Consider the following 16,955-nt stretch of genomic DNA (forward strand, 5'->3'; position numbering starts at 1 on the left):
CCTCATCTCCCCAACTCCGTGCGATGTCTTTGTTTCCTTATTTTCAAAGGTACTATACCTGGGGCCCGTGGGACCCCGTGAGACTCCATGACTGGCCTACACTCCCTCGCGAGTGGAGTCGGACTGTTGGGAATGAGTCTGTCAAGATGTCCCGATAGCCCCAGTTGGGGCTATTTGTTTCTAAGCGTTTTACTAATATTTAATGTTTGGAGATTTATATCTTGTGTATGTTCGATTTTTGTCGTTTTGGTCTTGCTTTACTCAGATAAATATTGGCTATTTTTTTTAACTGATGTAGAGTACTTTTATGGTGTTTTTACTCTGTTAGAGAGTGTGTGTGTGTGTGTGTGTACAAATACTTTAAACATTGCCTCTGAGATAAGCTTGACTGGTCATGCAGGGATTATATTAGTTGTGTGATTCCCTTACCTTGACTAGAGTGAGGGTTGCTATTTGGACAGGGTCCAACCAAACCACTGCCAACTAGAGACTCAATTTCTAACCTTTGTTTTGCTGTGTACCCATTTGTGAATTCTTTAATAAAAATAAATGATGGTTTTGGGGGGGGGGTGGATGGGGAAGGGGCAACAGCTTTTCATATCAAATCTTACAGAGGCATGACGTTAGATCAAAGGCTGAAACATGCCTAGGTACCATCTTGTACTCATGCAAGTCTTGTGCATTTGAATGTTGCTTGGAGTTCAATAGTGTTCTTGATTTTTACCCTGAAAAGATCTAGGCCCCAACACCCTAAGTCAGTGCTCCTACAGCGAGTATAGTGACCTGGTGCAGGGTTTCATTCAGTCCATACTGTCAACCCCCACTTCCTGTGTCCCACCTAAGCACACTGACTTCATGGAAGCTGTGATCCTAAGTCGGTATTGCTGAACGTTTGTGGCCTGTTACATGCAGGAAAAGGAAATGGTCTGTGCAGGTCTTGAGAGTTCAATGAAGATACACAATTCTTTTCATTATACAGTTTATTTCATGTCACAACACTGTGATAAGGTATTTTCACTTTTCAATACATTTTTATAAAATGCCTGAGTAATCTGGACAGCCATGCAAAGCCTCGGCCCACTTGATTGCTTCCCTGCCCCACTAATAATAAACAGCAGATTTAAACAGAGGCACAGGCTGCGGCAGGCAGCTCAGAGGTTTCCCAGGCAGACTTTTCTTGAAGGTTACAGAGATTTCTCAATGATGGGGTGGAAATGATCCCTGTTCACCAACAACTGTGTAAATGTTACCCACATGTGTCCCCTGAATTGCTTCAAATAATACCTACTTCACTGAAAATTCATCAACTCACTTCTCACAAATACTATAAAAATCACCATAGATCTCACTGCAATGCATTGTAAATTGCCCCAACACAATCCCAGGACAGGATGAAGAGTCCCAAGTCACTCTGAAGTTCATTAGCCATATCACAACTCTCCCAAGAAAGCATAACAAATACATTCAATAGATAAACTCAAATCTCCTTGGAATTCATAAAGAAACCCTGCATCTCATTAAAGTGAATTAGAAGCTTCCAACAGTGCCTTCTTGAACAGATACATTACAGAAACCTGTTGTTGTCCACCTCTCAGGGTCTTCCTGGAATCGGTTGCCCACATTTAGCTGCCCTGCAACACATACGCAGTTGGCACCGAACACCAGTGCCCGGTACACGCACCCATAGTTACAGACTCTACCGCAGTATAAGTTGTGGTTGAGCAGCAAGTGATGGAAAAAATGTAAACATGTTGTTTGGTAGTAACAGATCCCACTCCTGCAGCCACATTTCCAAAAGATAGAACACGAGCAACTTTATAAACCTGAAAATTGTCTTTCCTGCAAAGTTTCTGGCTGTGCTGCTTGGTCTTGAGGAGCAGAGTAAACTGCAGATGTTGATGGCTCACTTGTCGGGCAAGGTGCCACGAGAACATGAAACAGATAGCGGCCTACACAGACCTTCTGGAGGGACGTTTGGCAGCTGATTGGTCAAGTTCTACTTAAAGTGCCCATCAAGTTCTAATAAAAAAACATTCAGAGGTGTGCTGGTAGAAACCTTTTTCTGGTAGTTAATGCACCACTGGAACAGCTAAAACCCAACCACAACAGTATTATCAAACAAGAAACACCCTCCCTTCAGCTGTTTTACTCATTGTTGAAAAAAAAGTATTAAATGCAGTAGCCTAAAAATATGCCAATAGCATGGATAAAGTCATTCATTTAGCCAATGATATCAAGTAATACTATAAGAGCTCATCATCTGGACCAATCACAATTATACATGCCACACCCTTTTGGGCATATTTACAAGAAAGTACTTTTCATGCGCCCCCACTGCCACCTAACAACACCATGGTAGCGCCATATTTATGATACGGTGCACCATGGCGGTCGTTACCAAAATAGCGACAACATTTTTGATGCTATTTTGGCTCTTTGCTACATTAACGTCAACATTTTTTATGCTAGGGTTTCAAAGTGCAGGGAGGCCCATTGGCTACAATGGGTGCGTCATTTTAACACCTGCTCTGAGCAGGCATTAAAAATGATGGAAAAAATGGTGCAGTGAAACCTTGTTAATTTCACTGTGCCATTTGTACAGGCCTTCTAGCGTCGGAACACCCCCCCTTACATACATGATGCCTGACGCAGGCATAATGTGGAGCAAGGGGTTGCAAAGTGGGGCAATGCATGTATGGCGTCACTTTGAAAATATGGTGCAGCGAAAATGCCTCCTTAACGCCACATTAGCTTAAAAACAAAAATGACGCCACTGTGGTGCAAGGATGCGCAAGGGGCTTGTAAATATGCCCCTTTGTATTTCGGTGACATCTTGGGTAGCAGCCAATACGCATCCTGCCTCATTATGTCCTCGATTTCAGGTGCTTCTCTAGTCTAGGTATTAAGAATCTACACTTGTTTCCAGGGCCCTCGTCAGAACCCTTTCAGCATCTTCTGCAATTTCCTTTAAGAAGCTTTTCAGCATGTAGTATGTGGTGGCAAAGGATAGTCCCCCGGCAGCCGCAGAGCCAACAATAGGGATGGTACTCAGAGTATATTCAATGGCCATTAACCCAGCTCCGGCAGCCTTGGTCATTAACTTCAAGACAATTTCCCTGGTTATCTCCTTGACAACCAGTGGAGACTTGATCACTGCCCTGAGATCATCTTCAGACTTGTCAAATTTTTTCGCAAGTTTACTAAGCGATTCTTCATCCAGGCCAAATTCCTTGAGGTAACCTTTCATTGCTGTCACCAGGATGGTGAGGTCACATGCAACTGAGAGACCAGGTATTGGGATGGTAGCAATGGCACAGGAAAGTGTGGACAGCTTCCAGATTTGCTTCCTCAGGGCCTCTGTTTTCTTCTGTAAAACTGCTACTGAAATATTGGGCAGTGAGAGCAAGAAGGCATGCCTTTTGTGGCCGGGCAGTTCCCTTTCCAGAGTGTCCTGCATCTTCTGGAAGTCAAAGAGGGCCAGCTCACAGCAAGACAGGAGGAACACCTTTGGAGAGTCTATGCCCCCTTCTTTCAAGCAGTTGGTGCAGTTGTCCCTAATTTCATTTAGGATCCTTTCCTCATTGTACGTAGACTTGCGGCGTCTTTTGGACGCAAACAAGTCAGAGTCCACTTTTGAACGCACAAAGTAGAACTTTTTGCCCATTTTTTGGATCTCGAGTGCCAGCTGGATGTGGTTTTCCTTGAAGCGCTCAGAGGCAATGAGAATAAAGAAGTCATAGCGGCTAAAATTGACTCTCTCCAGATAAGTGTCGGCTTTGAACTTGGGTGTTCCAATGCCCGGCAGGTCCCAGATGGTCACATTGGAATGGTTCTGGTACTGGTAAGGTGTTGGGTCCATGGTGGTTTCTACCACACCGGTCTGGGCTGCTCCATCAACTTCATCTTCCATTCCCCGGATGGCATTGACAAAGGTAGACTTGCCAGACCCTGATTCTCCTGTGATGGCAATGTCCAACTTGGCATTCTCCAGGGATTCCAGAGATTTCTTCAGCGTTGAAGCAGCTTCGGCCAGGTCTCCTTTTTCTAGTGCAGCCCGAACGTCTGCCACTTCTTCATCAGTGATCAATTCATAGGCTTCCTGTCCATTGTTATCCTCAACACCAGCCATGTAAGCAAAGGAAGGTAGTTTCAGATTCTTGAAAATTGAAGTAACTTCAGTTTCCAAAGTTGATCAGCTTTCCTAGGAAGAAAATGGGATGGTACAGAGGTCAGAACAATTTGCAAATTGTAGTCCGGGAATCATGTTGTCACACATGCACAAAATTCTTTACCAAATCACAATCTACAATAAATCTATAATCACCTCCTTTTAAGTATAATCTTCGGGACAGTAAGGGGCATATTTATACTTTGTTTGCACCGAAATTGCGTCGTTTTTTTTGACGCAATTTTGACGCAAAACTAACTCCATATTTATACTTTGGCGTTAGACGCGTCTAGCGCCAAAGTCCATGGAGTTAGCGTCATTTTTTAGCGTGGACACCTACTTTGCGTTAATTATATGCAAGGTAGGCGTTCCCGTCTAAAAAATCGACTCCGAGGCATGTGCGTCGGATTTATACTCCTGGGCAAAAATCACGCCCGGGAGTGGGCGGGTCAAAAAAAATTACGTACGGCCGCTTTTGCGCCGTTTTTTAGCGCCTGCAAAAGGCAGGCGTTAAGGGACCTGTGTGCTCTGAAGGAGCCCAGAGGTGCCCCCCCATACCCCCAGGGACACCCCCTATCACCCATGCCCACCCCAGGAGGACACCCAAGGCTGGAGGGACCCATCCCAGGGACATTAAGGTAAGTTCAGGTAAGTGTTTTTTTTTTTTTTTTTTTTTGTGGCATAGGGGGGCCTGATTTGTGCCCCCCTACATGCCACTATGCCCAATGACCATGCCCAGGGGACAGAAGTCCCCTGGGTATGGCCATTGGGCAAGGGGGCATGACTCCTGTCTTTGCTAAGACAGGAGTCATTTCTATGGGGGTTGGGAGTGAAAAAAAATGGCGCAAATCGGGTTGAGGTGAAAAAATTGCCTCAACCTGACTTGCCCCATTTCTTGACGCCCAAGCTCCATATCCCCCTACGCCGGCGCTGCCTGGTGTACGTCGTTTTTTTTAACGCACACCAGACGGCGCCGGCGGCTAACGCCGGCTAACGCCGGCTAACGTCATTCAATAAATACGGTGCCCACATGGCGCTTCAGAATGGCGTTAGCCGGCGCTAATTTTTTTGACGCAAAACTGCGTTGGCGCAGTTTTGCGTCAAAAAGTATAAATATGGGCCTAAGATTTTTACATCTCTCATACAAACAGCTTTCAAAGTTTGGTGAGAGCTAATGTTGTCAACAACCAGGCCTCGAAAAATCTACTCGCCCACTCGCTAGGTCATTAAGCAATTTTTAGGACCTACTCGCCCGTGCTGGCGAGTTAACAAAAAACAGGTGCTCTGTTCAGTCAGAAAATGAAGGAGCAATAAAAACACTTTAAAATCTTCTAATCTTGTCACATTTGCTCTGAATTCAGAGACAGAGGTCAAAAGTCAGTTTGTCTTCTTACAAAATCCTAGAACTCTAAAGTCAGAATAAAAATAATTGTAAGGTGAACCATCTGACCTGCTGAACTAAGTGTGTGAAATGAAAGGCATTAGGGTGTCAGGTGTTCCTAACACACATTTAAATAACTAAATCAACTGTACAGACATTTCAAAATATATTTCAGTAGTTGTGAAAGCCCGTTTTTTTGTACTTCTGTGTGATGAAAAAAAATATCTTAATAGGATGAAAACAAATCAGAACACTTTACTTGGAGATATGCAAATGATAATTATGTTTTCTGATACACAATTTTCACAGATTATTGTTTATACACTATATAGTTTTATCAATGAACCTGCAAGTTAAAGGAAAGGTTTTTGGACATTTCTTGTAAATTTACTGTCTGTAAATGACATAGTGCTACCACATCATGCTTTAGTGATATATTTATTAAAAGTGAGTGTTTAAACATAAACTGTCAAACTCCTGACCTTTATGGCAATACTATTAGTAAACTAAAAGACAAGTTATGGATCATGTGTATCCTATATGTGGGCTAGATTCTTATCATACACAGAGCAAACGTTTAGTCTATTTAGTCAAACAAAAAAGTTTTTTTTTTGTACAGCAAAAATACTGAACTCAAATACTTCAAGGTGCACTCATATGCGAGAATGAGGAAAAAAGCAACTCTGTAAAATTAAATATTTGCCTAGGATCACACAATTTGAGACCCGTTTACGGGTCAAGTACATTGCAGTCAGGTCACGTAGATTTTTCAAGTTACACGACCTGCAGGTCTAGTAGCATTTTTATAATTTTTAAAGGCCCGAACCTGCAGCACACATATACACAACATATAGTATACACAAACTCATACCTAAAGATACAGAACAGCCATTAGATGCTGTGGTTTTGCTCACTTTAGGCACTGATAATAGGGGCTTTTTATTAGTGTCTGTATAAGCACACAGCATTTTGCGGATGTGGACTACTTATCAAGTAGTTCACTTTCATCTTACCGAGCACTTTTATTACACCACGTTTTTGGTCTTATCACCTCTCACCACCTGCCCTCCTTGCTGTTGTGTTGAGCAGCACCATACCAAGTGTATCTGATCAGATCACTACATTACATGGTTAATGATGTATCACTCACATCATACCACACTCAGGTGACGCAATGACGGAGCGTTGTCCCCCTGGCCAGGAGCCAGGAGCTGAAAAATAAAATGATAGTTACACTATTGTTTACATTTTCTTCTGCTGGCTCAGCCAGCAGTGCAGAGATGGGCAGGTCTAGGCCCCAGGAGATGGGGTGGGGGAGGAGGGAACAGTGCACCTAAGTGCACATGTGTGTTTGGCCGGGCATCTCAGGCTGGCCAAACACACATGCGCACTTAGGTTTCTCCGGCCTGGCTGTGTTGAACAGCCAGGCTGGAGAAACTGCCGAGACCCCAGGGCTGTGTCTGAGCGGCAGTCACTGTCTCTCAGACCAATCCCAATGCTGCTTTCATGCTAGCTTTAACATGAAAGCAGCGCCAGGATTGCTGGGGAGCCTGTGCTGGTCTCCTAGTGAATGCTGGGATACCAGAAGAGGAGCAAGGCGACAGGAGTCTGCAGAACGACGAAAAAGGTAGGTTATTTTATTTTTTCTTTCTTTATCGTTTTTGTTCACCCCCTTTCCTCATCTTTGACATTTGCCGTGGCCGCCGCTGACTACACCTCTGGAAATTATACTGGCTCCTACTACACCAACATGCTCAATTCAAAGTCCTCAGTCCCCACCTACCTGTACAGTTGCATCCCCTTCCAACAACTTACCAGACTCCTTTCTTCTATGGGTCTCCAACTAGTGCACATTCCATGCACACACACAACCAGATCAGGAGGACAGGCGTTCTCTTACATCACTGCTAAAGAATGGAACAACCTCCCACTCCAAATCAGAGCCTCCTCTCGCTTCTTGAATTCTGCAAGAAGCTGAAGACCTGGCTTTTCAATTAACCAACCTACCACAGGCATGGATAGGTACATAGATCTATTCAGCACCAGCACCCTCGCTGGTGATAGTGCGCTTTACAAATACACATAACATGTCCCTTTAGCTGAAGGGAAGAAAGGGCGCATTTACAAAAAAGTCATGCCGCACAGCGCAGCAAGTCACCTTGCAGTGCTGAGGGACAGGGAAAGAGCAGGAATGTGCAGTTTTTAAATGAATGCTATGTATTCCTGTCCTTTCCTCTGTGCTGGCGCACAATGAGCTACCTAGCGCCAATGCAGGCATCCTTGCACCTTGGTGCGAGGGTGTCTGTGCCGTATGTAGGATTGCTTTTGTGAAGGAAGGGGCACCTTCCTGCACAAAAACAATCTTCAGAGGCTTTTTCCTCTTTCGATGTGTGCTATCCCCTCGTTACACCTCTCCTGGGAGGCGTATCATTTTGGTGCATTTCCTGTTCTTGTAAATCTGGGAATGCATCACAATCCATGGAAACACCTTCCTGGCACAGATTAATGCAATGCAGTGATTTGCGCTGTGTTATTTGAGATTTATGAAACAACACAGGGCCTTACATTGCTTCATAAATCTCTTTTTTTGAGTGTGTCACTCTTGCACAGCATCGCGTGATGAAAGAGCAACACACTGTGGCTCGTAAAAATGCCCCAAAGTCTTCTCCCAGGCAATTGATATCACATTGCCAGTGGAACAAAGTTAACAAAGAAGCCTTTAACAATACCCTTATAAAATCTAGGGCCATATTTATGGCCTGGTTTGTGTTGCTCTTGCACCATGCAGCGTTATTCAAAATCGACACAAACCTTAAATGGCTTCATAAATCTCAAGTAATGTAACGCAGCGCAAAACACTTAGGCCCTCATTATGTCATTGGCAGTAAATCCCACTTACCGCCACGCTGACTGCCGCCAACTTACCGCCGCGGATATCTGTTCACCATGGTTATATGACGGAACACCGAATCTTAAACTACTACTAACCTTAACAACGAGGTCGGAACACCGACCTCGTCTTTACTACTAATGATTTTACCACGAATGCCTTAACAACGATATTTCGTTGTAAAGGCATTCCTGATAAAATCATTAGCAATAGGCACCATTCACCCTACATCCCTCACCCCACCCCCCCAACCCCACCCCAAAACCTAAAACCCCCTGACCCCCCACCCACTCCCCAAAACCAAAAACGCCCCACCCCCCCAACCCCACCCTAAAACCTAAAACCCCCTGACCCCCCACCCACTCCCCAAAACCAAAAACGCCCCACCCCCCAACCCCACCCCAAAACCTAAAACCCCCTGACCCCCCCACCCACTCCCCAAAACCAAAAACGCCCCACCCCCCCAACCCCACCCTAAAACCTAAAACCCCCTGACCCCCCACCCACTCCCCAAAACCAAAAACGCCACACCCCCCCAACCCCACCCTAAAACCTAAAACCCCCGACCCCCCACCCCCTCCCCAAAACCAAAAACGCCCCACCCCCCAACCCCACCCCAAAACCTAAAACCCCCGACCCCCCACCCCCTCCCCAAAACCAAAAACGCCCCACCCCCCCAACCCCACCCCAAAACCTAAAACCCCCAGACCCCCACCCCCTCCCCAAAACCTAAAACCCCCCACTTACCTGATTCGTCACCTTGTCATCTGCGTCGTCCTCCTCAGCCGACTCCCTTGTTTGTACCTTAACCATGCATGTTCGTTGTTCAGGACATGCGTGGTTAAGGCACAAAATAACGAAGTCGTGGTTAAAGAAAGCGTTGTTCCGCTTTCATTAACCAGGACTTCGTTATAAAAAATTCGGCATAAAGGTTGTTTACCGTTCACCATATTATGGACACACACACACCAATCCGTCAGTAATCAGCCACATACACAAATCCGCCAGCCGAAAGGTCAGAGATAAACTGGCAGTATCAAAACCTACACCGTTACGCCAACAGAACTACGCCCATCACATTATGTCCCGGAAATCACTACGGCGAATATTCAACGGCGGTAAACCATTGGCGGTACATACCGCTGCGCTCAAAATGGACACACACAAACAAATCAACACCACATTGGACAATTCAAACAACACACACCTGACACCCATACACACATCACACCCACACCACTATAAAACACCCACCCACACTACCCACAACCCTTTACCATTTCAAACCATTGCCAGCAGAGAACCATCAAGACCACTGACACAAATAGAGCTACACACTATTCACACCAATACACCACTCATGCACCCCACATCACACACCCCAACACACCCTCACCTACACACCTCACACAACACCCGTGGCACCACAAAGACTCCCCCGTATCACAGAGGAGGAGCTAGGGGTCATGGTGGAGGAAATTATCAGGGTACAGACACAGTTATTTGGAGCACAGGTGCAGCAGACATCGATAGCTAGGAAGATTGAGCTATGGCGGAGAATCATAGACAGGATCAATGCCGTAGGACAGCACCCAAGAACTAGGGATGACATCAGGAAGAGGTGGAACGACCTACGGGGGAAGGTACGTTCCATTGCAGCAAGACACCAGCTCGCTGTACAGAGGACTGGCGGAGGACCCCAACCTCCTCCCCCACAACTAACAGCATGGGAGGAGCAAGTCTTGACAATCCTGCATCCTGAGGGCCTGGCCAGAGTAGGAGGAGGACTGGACTCTGGTAAGTCAACTCTCTACTACTACTACCCCCCAACTGCAAGTCATCACATACCCCCACCCTCACTCCCATCACTCCACTCCATCCCACACACGCTACCATCACATCTCACTCATCCCAATGCCAAGCCCTGCATGCTCTACCAATGCATGGACACCACTCACAGCCCTGCATGGGCACTCATCACTAAAGCATGCACACTATAGAGAACTAATCATCCCACCATACACAAGTGAAAGCTGCCAGGGCAAATACAACCAAAGAGGGCAAACCACTGATGCACAATATGTCAGACACAGAAACCATAACACATCATTTACATCCCCACAGGTACCCCGGCCAATGTCAGCGGAGAGGAGGTGCCAGCAATATCCAGTCCCCCAACTGAAGAGGCCCACAGTGATGACAGCAACTCTGGTCTTCAGGATCTGGATGACCTACCTGGCCCATCAGAGACCTCTGGACAGCCGGTTACCCAGGCCTAGTCACACACCACCACAGAGCCTCCACCATCAGAAAACACCACCACAGCACCCACCCAGCGTACCCATACCTCTGTCCCCAGGACACATCAATCAGCAGTGTGTCCACCTCTACAGGGTGTGATACCCACTGGTTCTGGAGGGGGAAACATGCCCTGTGCTTGATCCTGGGGAATGATGGGCCACAGCCTCTTAGGTGGGTGTCATACCCACTGGCTTTGGAGGGGTCAGGCCGCACAGCAGCCCATGGAGGCAGGATTACATACCATCCGCCGTCGGTGACGGCTGCACAATGGTGGTGCTGCTGGTGGGGCGAGGCTCCTGCCCATCCCCTGCAACCTCAGATGGCTGCACAGTGGTGGTGGTGCTGCTGGTGGGAGAGGGCTCCTGCCCATCCCCTGCAGCTTCGGATGGCTGCACAACCATGGTTGGTGGTGGGGGCTCCGTCACAGTTCCTGGTCCAGGCTCCTTGGTCTTCCTGGCTGCTGGGGCAGGCTCCTTTCCCTTCTTGCCTGCTGATGCAGGCTCCTTCACCTTCAGGACATGTGGCCTGGATCACTTTCCACCACGAGTGGGTGTGGTGACGACTGAGCCCGTGGACTGTGTGGCTGAGGTGCTTGGTTGGGTTCTTCCTACCCTGCCCGTACGTGCAGGATTCGGGGAGGAGTAGGGAAGAGGTCAATGGTGGATAGGAATAGTTTTTTAAGGGGCATTGGAGTGGGAAGAGGGAGAAGGAATGGGAGTGGAGGATGAGGGAGTGGTTGGTGGTGGTGTCTGCTGCGTTTGGGTGCAGGTGCATGGGCTGTATGCTGATGTGAGGTGGATAGCTGTTGGGTGTCTGAGTGCTTGCATTTGTGTACCTTGGGGAGGGGGCCGACACAGTGGGAGAGGACACAGGGGACGTGTGCATGGCTGTTGTGGAGGTGTCTGCCAGTGAGGTGTGTGTTCTGCTTGGTGTGGTGATGCTGGTAGTGAATGATGATGTAGTTCATGCAGGTGTGAGTGTGGACGTAACTGTGGGGGAGGTGGTGGGGGAGGAGGAGGATGGGAAGTCAGTGGAAATAGTGGATGTTTTTTGTGTCTGCAACTGGATGGTGTTTTGTGAGTGCCTGTGGGATGAAGTGTGGTGCTTGTGTTTGCCTGTGACACTCTTGGGTGTTGTCTTGTGTGCATGCTCGTCTGCCTGTGTGCTTGGGATGCGTTGGGGTTGAGGAGAATGGGACTGGGCAGTGGAAGTTGGAGGGGGAGGGTAGAAACAGGAACAATGGCTGCCATCAGAGAGGAGGCCTGAGCCTGAATCGATCTCTGTTGGGCCACCAATCCAGTGTGAATGCTCTTTAGGAATGCATTAGATTGTTGTATCTGGGCTGCCAGCTCCTGGATGGCATTCACAATGGTTGACTGACCTACAGAGATGGATCTCAGGAGGTCAATTGCCTCCTCACTCAGGGCAGCAGGGCTAACTGGACAGTGCCTGGGGTGAAGGAGATGTCCACCCTCCTGGGTGAGCGGACACGGGCAACTCGCTGAGGGGCTGCTGGAAGGGTGGTGCTGGTATGGGGGTGGAGGATGTACCTGTAGCTGGGGTGGTCACTGAAGTGTCTGCCACCACCAGGGAGCTTCCATCGGAGGAGGTATCTGTGTCAGAACTGCCCCCTCCAGTCTCCGCCGTGGTGCTCTCCTCGCACTCTGTCCCACTGGTGCCCTCAGCATCGGTGGACTCTGCCTCCGGGGTCCTGTGGGATGCAGCTCCCTCCATCGCCGGTGCCTCTGCTCCTCTGCCAGATGATGCTAATGCACATAAGGGCAGGATGACAAAACAAAAATGTGGGGGAAGAGACAAAGGATACACTTAGGCAATGGCTGCACCAACACCACCATTGGCGTACACAGCACCCTCACAGACAGGGAACAGCCCTACCCAATATGCCATTGCACTACCAGAGAAATAGTTAGCGGCCAAGGCATGGGGAGGGGCACACACTGCCAAATGCAGCACACCTGGGACCCACGCAGCCCTGACCAGTAGTGGATGCCTACGAGCTAGGTAGCAAGACTTTCCCTTCCAAACCCTAGCCACCAGGGGACCTACGCCAGAATGTCAGGCCTGGCCTAGGGGCACCCACTGACACACATCCCCTACCCGCATACCACCCTACCATGCGTAAGTTGCAATGAAGGACACTGTACTCACCCCCTTGTGGCTGCTGTGATGCCCTTAAGCGCCCATCCAGCTCTGGATAGGCCACTGCCAGTATGCGGGCCATCAGGGGGGTCAGGGTTCTACGGGCACCCCTTCCTCGTTGGGAGGCCATCCCCAGCTGGGCCTCTGCCGTCTTCCGTGCCCAGCGTCTCAGGTCCTCCCACCGTTTGTGACAGTGGGTGCTCCGCCTGCCACAGTCCCCCAGGGTCCGCACCTCCTTGGCGATGGCATGCCATATACCCTTCTTTTGATAGGCGCTGACCTGCAGCGGCAATACACACAGGAAAATAGATTTAGACAAACAGTCCTGCCTGTTAAACATATGGCCCACCATACCCGTTTCCATCGCCATCTACACACACATGGCCCTGCACACAACCTGTACGTCGCCCAGAGGACATCCACCCACCCCCTTACAGACGTCACTTCAGGGGGGGGCAGGCCCTGGAACATTTCTGCATCACTGGTGATATCAGGACATACTGGACAAATCACACTGACCCATTACAAGTTAACAGGATGCAAAGTTCTGTTATAGCTCCATTGTTCAGTTTGTGACCGGCTCCTCACTCTTTTGTCCCTTAGATTCCTACTGCTGCAGATGAATAGGAGATGGAGACATACCGCTGTATACAGACCCCTGATGGACTTGGCAACACTGGAGGACAGGCACATTATCCTCACCTATAGACTTGACAGGGCCACGATCACAGAGCTGTGTGCCCAATTGGAGCCTGACCTGATATCTACTATCCGTCACCCCACTGGGATCCCCCCTTTTTGTGCAAGTGCTATCAGTGCTCCATTTCTTGGCAACTGTTTTTTCCAAGTGACAGTGGGCTTGGCAGCAGGAATGTCACAGCCAATGTTCTCAAAGTGTTGTCGGCCTGATTAAACACATGTGCAGCTACATTGTTTTCCCCCAGGTTGAAGATTTGGCCACAGTGAAGGCCGAGTTATATGCAATGGGACATATCCCCAACATAATTGGGGTGATTGATAGAACACACATTGCACTTGCCCTCCCCGCCAGAATGAACAGGTGTTCAGAAATCGGAAGAGTTTCCACTCTATGAATGTTCAGATGGTGTGCCTTGTGGACCAGTACATCTCCCACGTCAATGCTAAGTATCCTGGGTCGGTGCATGATGCTTTTGTCCTGAGGAATGCAGCATTCCAAATGTGATGGGCCAACTACAGAGGCACATGGTGTGGCTAATAGGTGAGCCCTGGTTCCCACCCAGTAGATGTTGGTGTGTGGGTATGGTGTGGGCCATATGGGATAGTGTGTGGTTAAATGTTGTCCCTCAGGTGACTCTGGTTATCCCAAACTATCATGGCTGCTGACCCCTGTGAGGAATGACAGGACAAGGGAAGAAGAACATTATAAGGAGGCCCATGGGCGAACCAGAAGGGTAATTGAAAGGACCTTTGGCCTTCTGAAGGCAAGGTTCCGGTGCCTCCAACTGACATCTCACCCAAGAAGGTCTGTCAGATAGTGGTGGCAAGATGCATGTTGCATAACCTGGCCCTCAGACGACATGTCCCATTCCTGCAGGAGGAGGAGGCTGGAGATGCCCGTGTGCCAGCACTGGCCCCTGTGGACAGTAAGGATGAGGAGGCAGAGGATGAGGACAACAGAACATCTGTGATCAGACAATACTTTCAATGACACACAGGTAGGACAGTGTTACTTCACTTTTCAATTACATTTGTTTGAATTTCTGTGGCACTGGCATGCTGATATTTCCCACTGCTATGCCCACTTACTGTTCCCTCTGCCAATTCATTTTGCAGATGTTGGTGACCTCACATATACTCCTGGTGTGATCACTGCAGCCAGCTACAGGCCATTAATCTATGCTTATTTTTTGTACAGTTAAATTTTTGTTTGTACCTGTTTCAATGAATACATAATTGATATACATGACATATTCCAAACTTTTTTTTTTTCCATGTTTGTAACTGTTTCAATGAATACATAATTGATATACATGACATATTCCAAACTTCTTATTTTCCCAAGGGTGCTTATTGAAGTGTTAAAATATAGAGGGGCAAGTGCAATGGGATGGGGTGATGATGGAGGAAAGTCCAGGGTATTGTTCCAGTCTATTTGTAGCACAGGTGCATTGTCCAAGGGGACAAAGGAAGGGGAGCAATGTCAGTTCAAGGTGGACAGGGTGACAGAGTGGGACACAAGAGGGACAATCGGGAGAGTCTCATTTCCTGGCCGGGGTCTTGGCAAGTGTCTCTGGCTTCTGTCTGGATTGTAGGGAACGTTTGTGGGGTAGTTCACCTTCTGCAGGGGGAAGGGTGCTGGGGCCCTGTGAGTCCTGTGGCAGGGCCTCCTGTCCACTAGTGATAGCGGAGGTGGAAGGCTGTTCAGATGTCTGGCTAGTGTCAGGGGCCCATTGTTGTAAGACTGCCTCCCTCATAATATTGGCCATGTCTCCCGGCACCCCTGCTATGGAGATCACCCCAGGTCCCTGATTGTCTTGGGTACGAGGTGTGGCCTGATGTGTCCCCTGTCCCCCTGAAGTGCCTGCCTATTTACCAACTGATGCGCCTGCAGTGTCCTCTCCGTGCTGAAGCAGGTGACATGTGTGGCCTTGGACATTGTGGACTGGGCTGTGCCCCTATTTCTGTACATATGTGTTGGAAATGGTGTCTATGGTTGGCAGTCAGGTTACCCCCTGTCCAAGCAAGGATCCTCACTCTAGTCAGGGTAAAAGAGAATCACCCTCAGCTAACCCCTGCTTACCCTCTTGGTAGCTTGGCATGAGCAGAAGGCTTAACTTCAGAGTGCTAGGTGTAAAGTATTTGTACCAACACACACAGTAACTTAATGAAAACACTACAAAATGACACAACACAGGTTTAGAAAAAAGGAAATATTTATCTAAAGAAAACAAGACCAAAACGATAAAAATCCACAATACACAAGTCATTACCAAAAATGCAAAAACAGTCTTCTTGTAGTATTAAACACAATGCTAGCGTGAACATTTACCTGGTGTGCGTCAAAAATAACCCCGCACGGACGGGTGTGCATCGAAAAGGGCTTGCGATGCGTCGATATCACTCACGAGTGAGACCTTGCGTTGTTTCCCCCTATTGTCGAGTCAGTGTGCGTCAGTTCTTCTCACCGCAGGAGAGCGATGCATCAATTCGGTCCGCACATGGGTCCGGGCAGGCCTTGCGTTGTTTTTGCACGCACAGCGATGGTTTGCATCAGAAATTCAGCCGCATGATGAGCCGAAAACCAGGCAGCATGGATTGGATCTCCCAGCCTATGTCAGAGATGCTGCATGTCATTCCCCCAGTTCCGTGCGTCTATTCTTTGGTCGCATTGCAAGCGAGCGTCTATTTTCAGCCGTGAAGCCAGCGGCGCATCGTTTTTCCCGCCACAGATCGGAGTTGCGTTGATCTTTTCCGCGGACGGCGTCCTGTGCATGGCTTTATTCCTCTTAGGCTGCCAGCTTCTCCTTTCAGGGTCCCAGGAACTGGATGGGCACCACAGGGCAGAGTAGGAGTCTCTCCAAAGACTCCAGGTGCTGGCAGAGAGAAGTCTCTGATGTCCCTGAGACTTCAACAACAGGAGGCAAGCTCTAAATCAAGCCCTTGGAGATCTTTACAAGATGGAAGGCATACAAAGCCCAGTCTTTGCCCTCTTACTCTGGCAGAAGCAGCAACTGCAGGATAGCTCCACAAAGCACAGTCACAGGCAGGGCAGCTCTTCTTCCTCAGCTCTTCTCCAGCCAGAGGTTCCTCTTGGTTTCCAGAAGTGTTCTAAAGTCTGTGGTTTTGGGTGCCCTTCTTATACCCAATTTCTCCTTTTGGAGTAGGCCTACTTCAAAGCAAAGTCTCTTGAATGTGAAATCATGCCTTGCCAAGGCCAGGCCCCAGAAACTCCCCAGGGGGTTGGAGACTGCATTGTGTGAGGGCAGGCACAGCCCTTTCAGGTGAGTGACCACTCCACCCCTCCCTCCTAGCACAGATGGCTCATCTGGAAATGCAGACTACACCCCAGCTCC

General features: G+C 48.4%; 1 protein-coding gene across 1 annotated transcript in view; it reads right to left on the reverse strand.

Moving 5' to 3' along the window:
• Nucleotides 1-962: 962 nt before the first annotated feature.
• The window catches only part of LOC138246579 (interferon-inducible GTPase 5-like), a 40,525-nt gene continuing 24,532 nt past the window's right edge, over nucleotides 963-16,955 (reverse strand). Inside the window, exon 2 of the mRNA XM_069201265.1 lies at nucleotides 963-4,201. Coding sequence (XP_069057366.1) covers nucleotides 2,903-4,129 — 1,227 coding nt within the window. The 5' untranslated portion in view covers nucleotides 4,130-4,201 and the 3' untranslated portion in view covers nucleotides 963-2,902. The remainder of the gene's footprint in view (nucleotides 4,202-16,955) is intronic.

The sequence above is a fragment of the Pleurodeles waltl genome, chromosome 7, assembly GCF_031143425.1.
Source record: "Pleurodeles waltl isolate 20211129_DDA chromosome 7, aPleWal1.hap1.20221129, whole genome shotgun sequence".
In the NCBI taxonomy this organism is placed as follows: Eukaryota; Metazoa; Chordata; class Amphibia; order Caudata; family Salamandridae; genus Pleurodeles; species Pleurodeles waltl.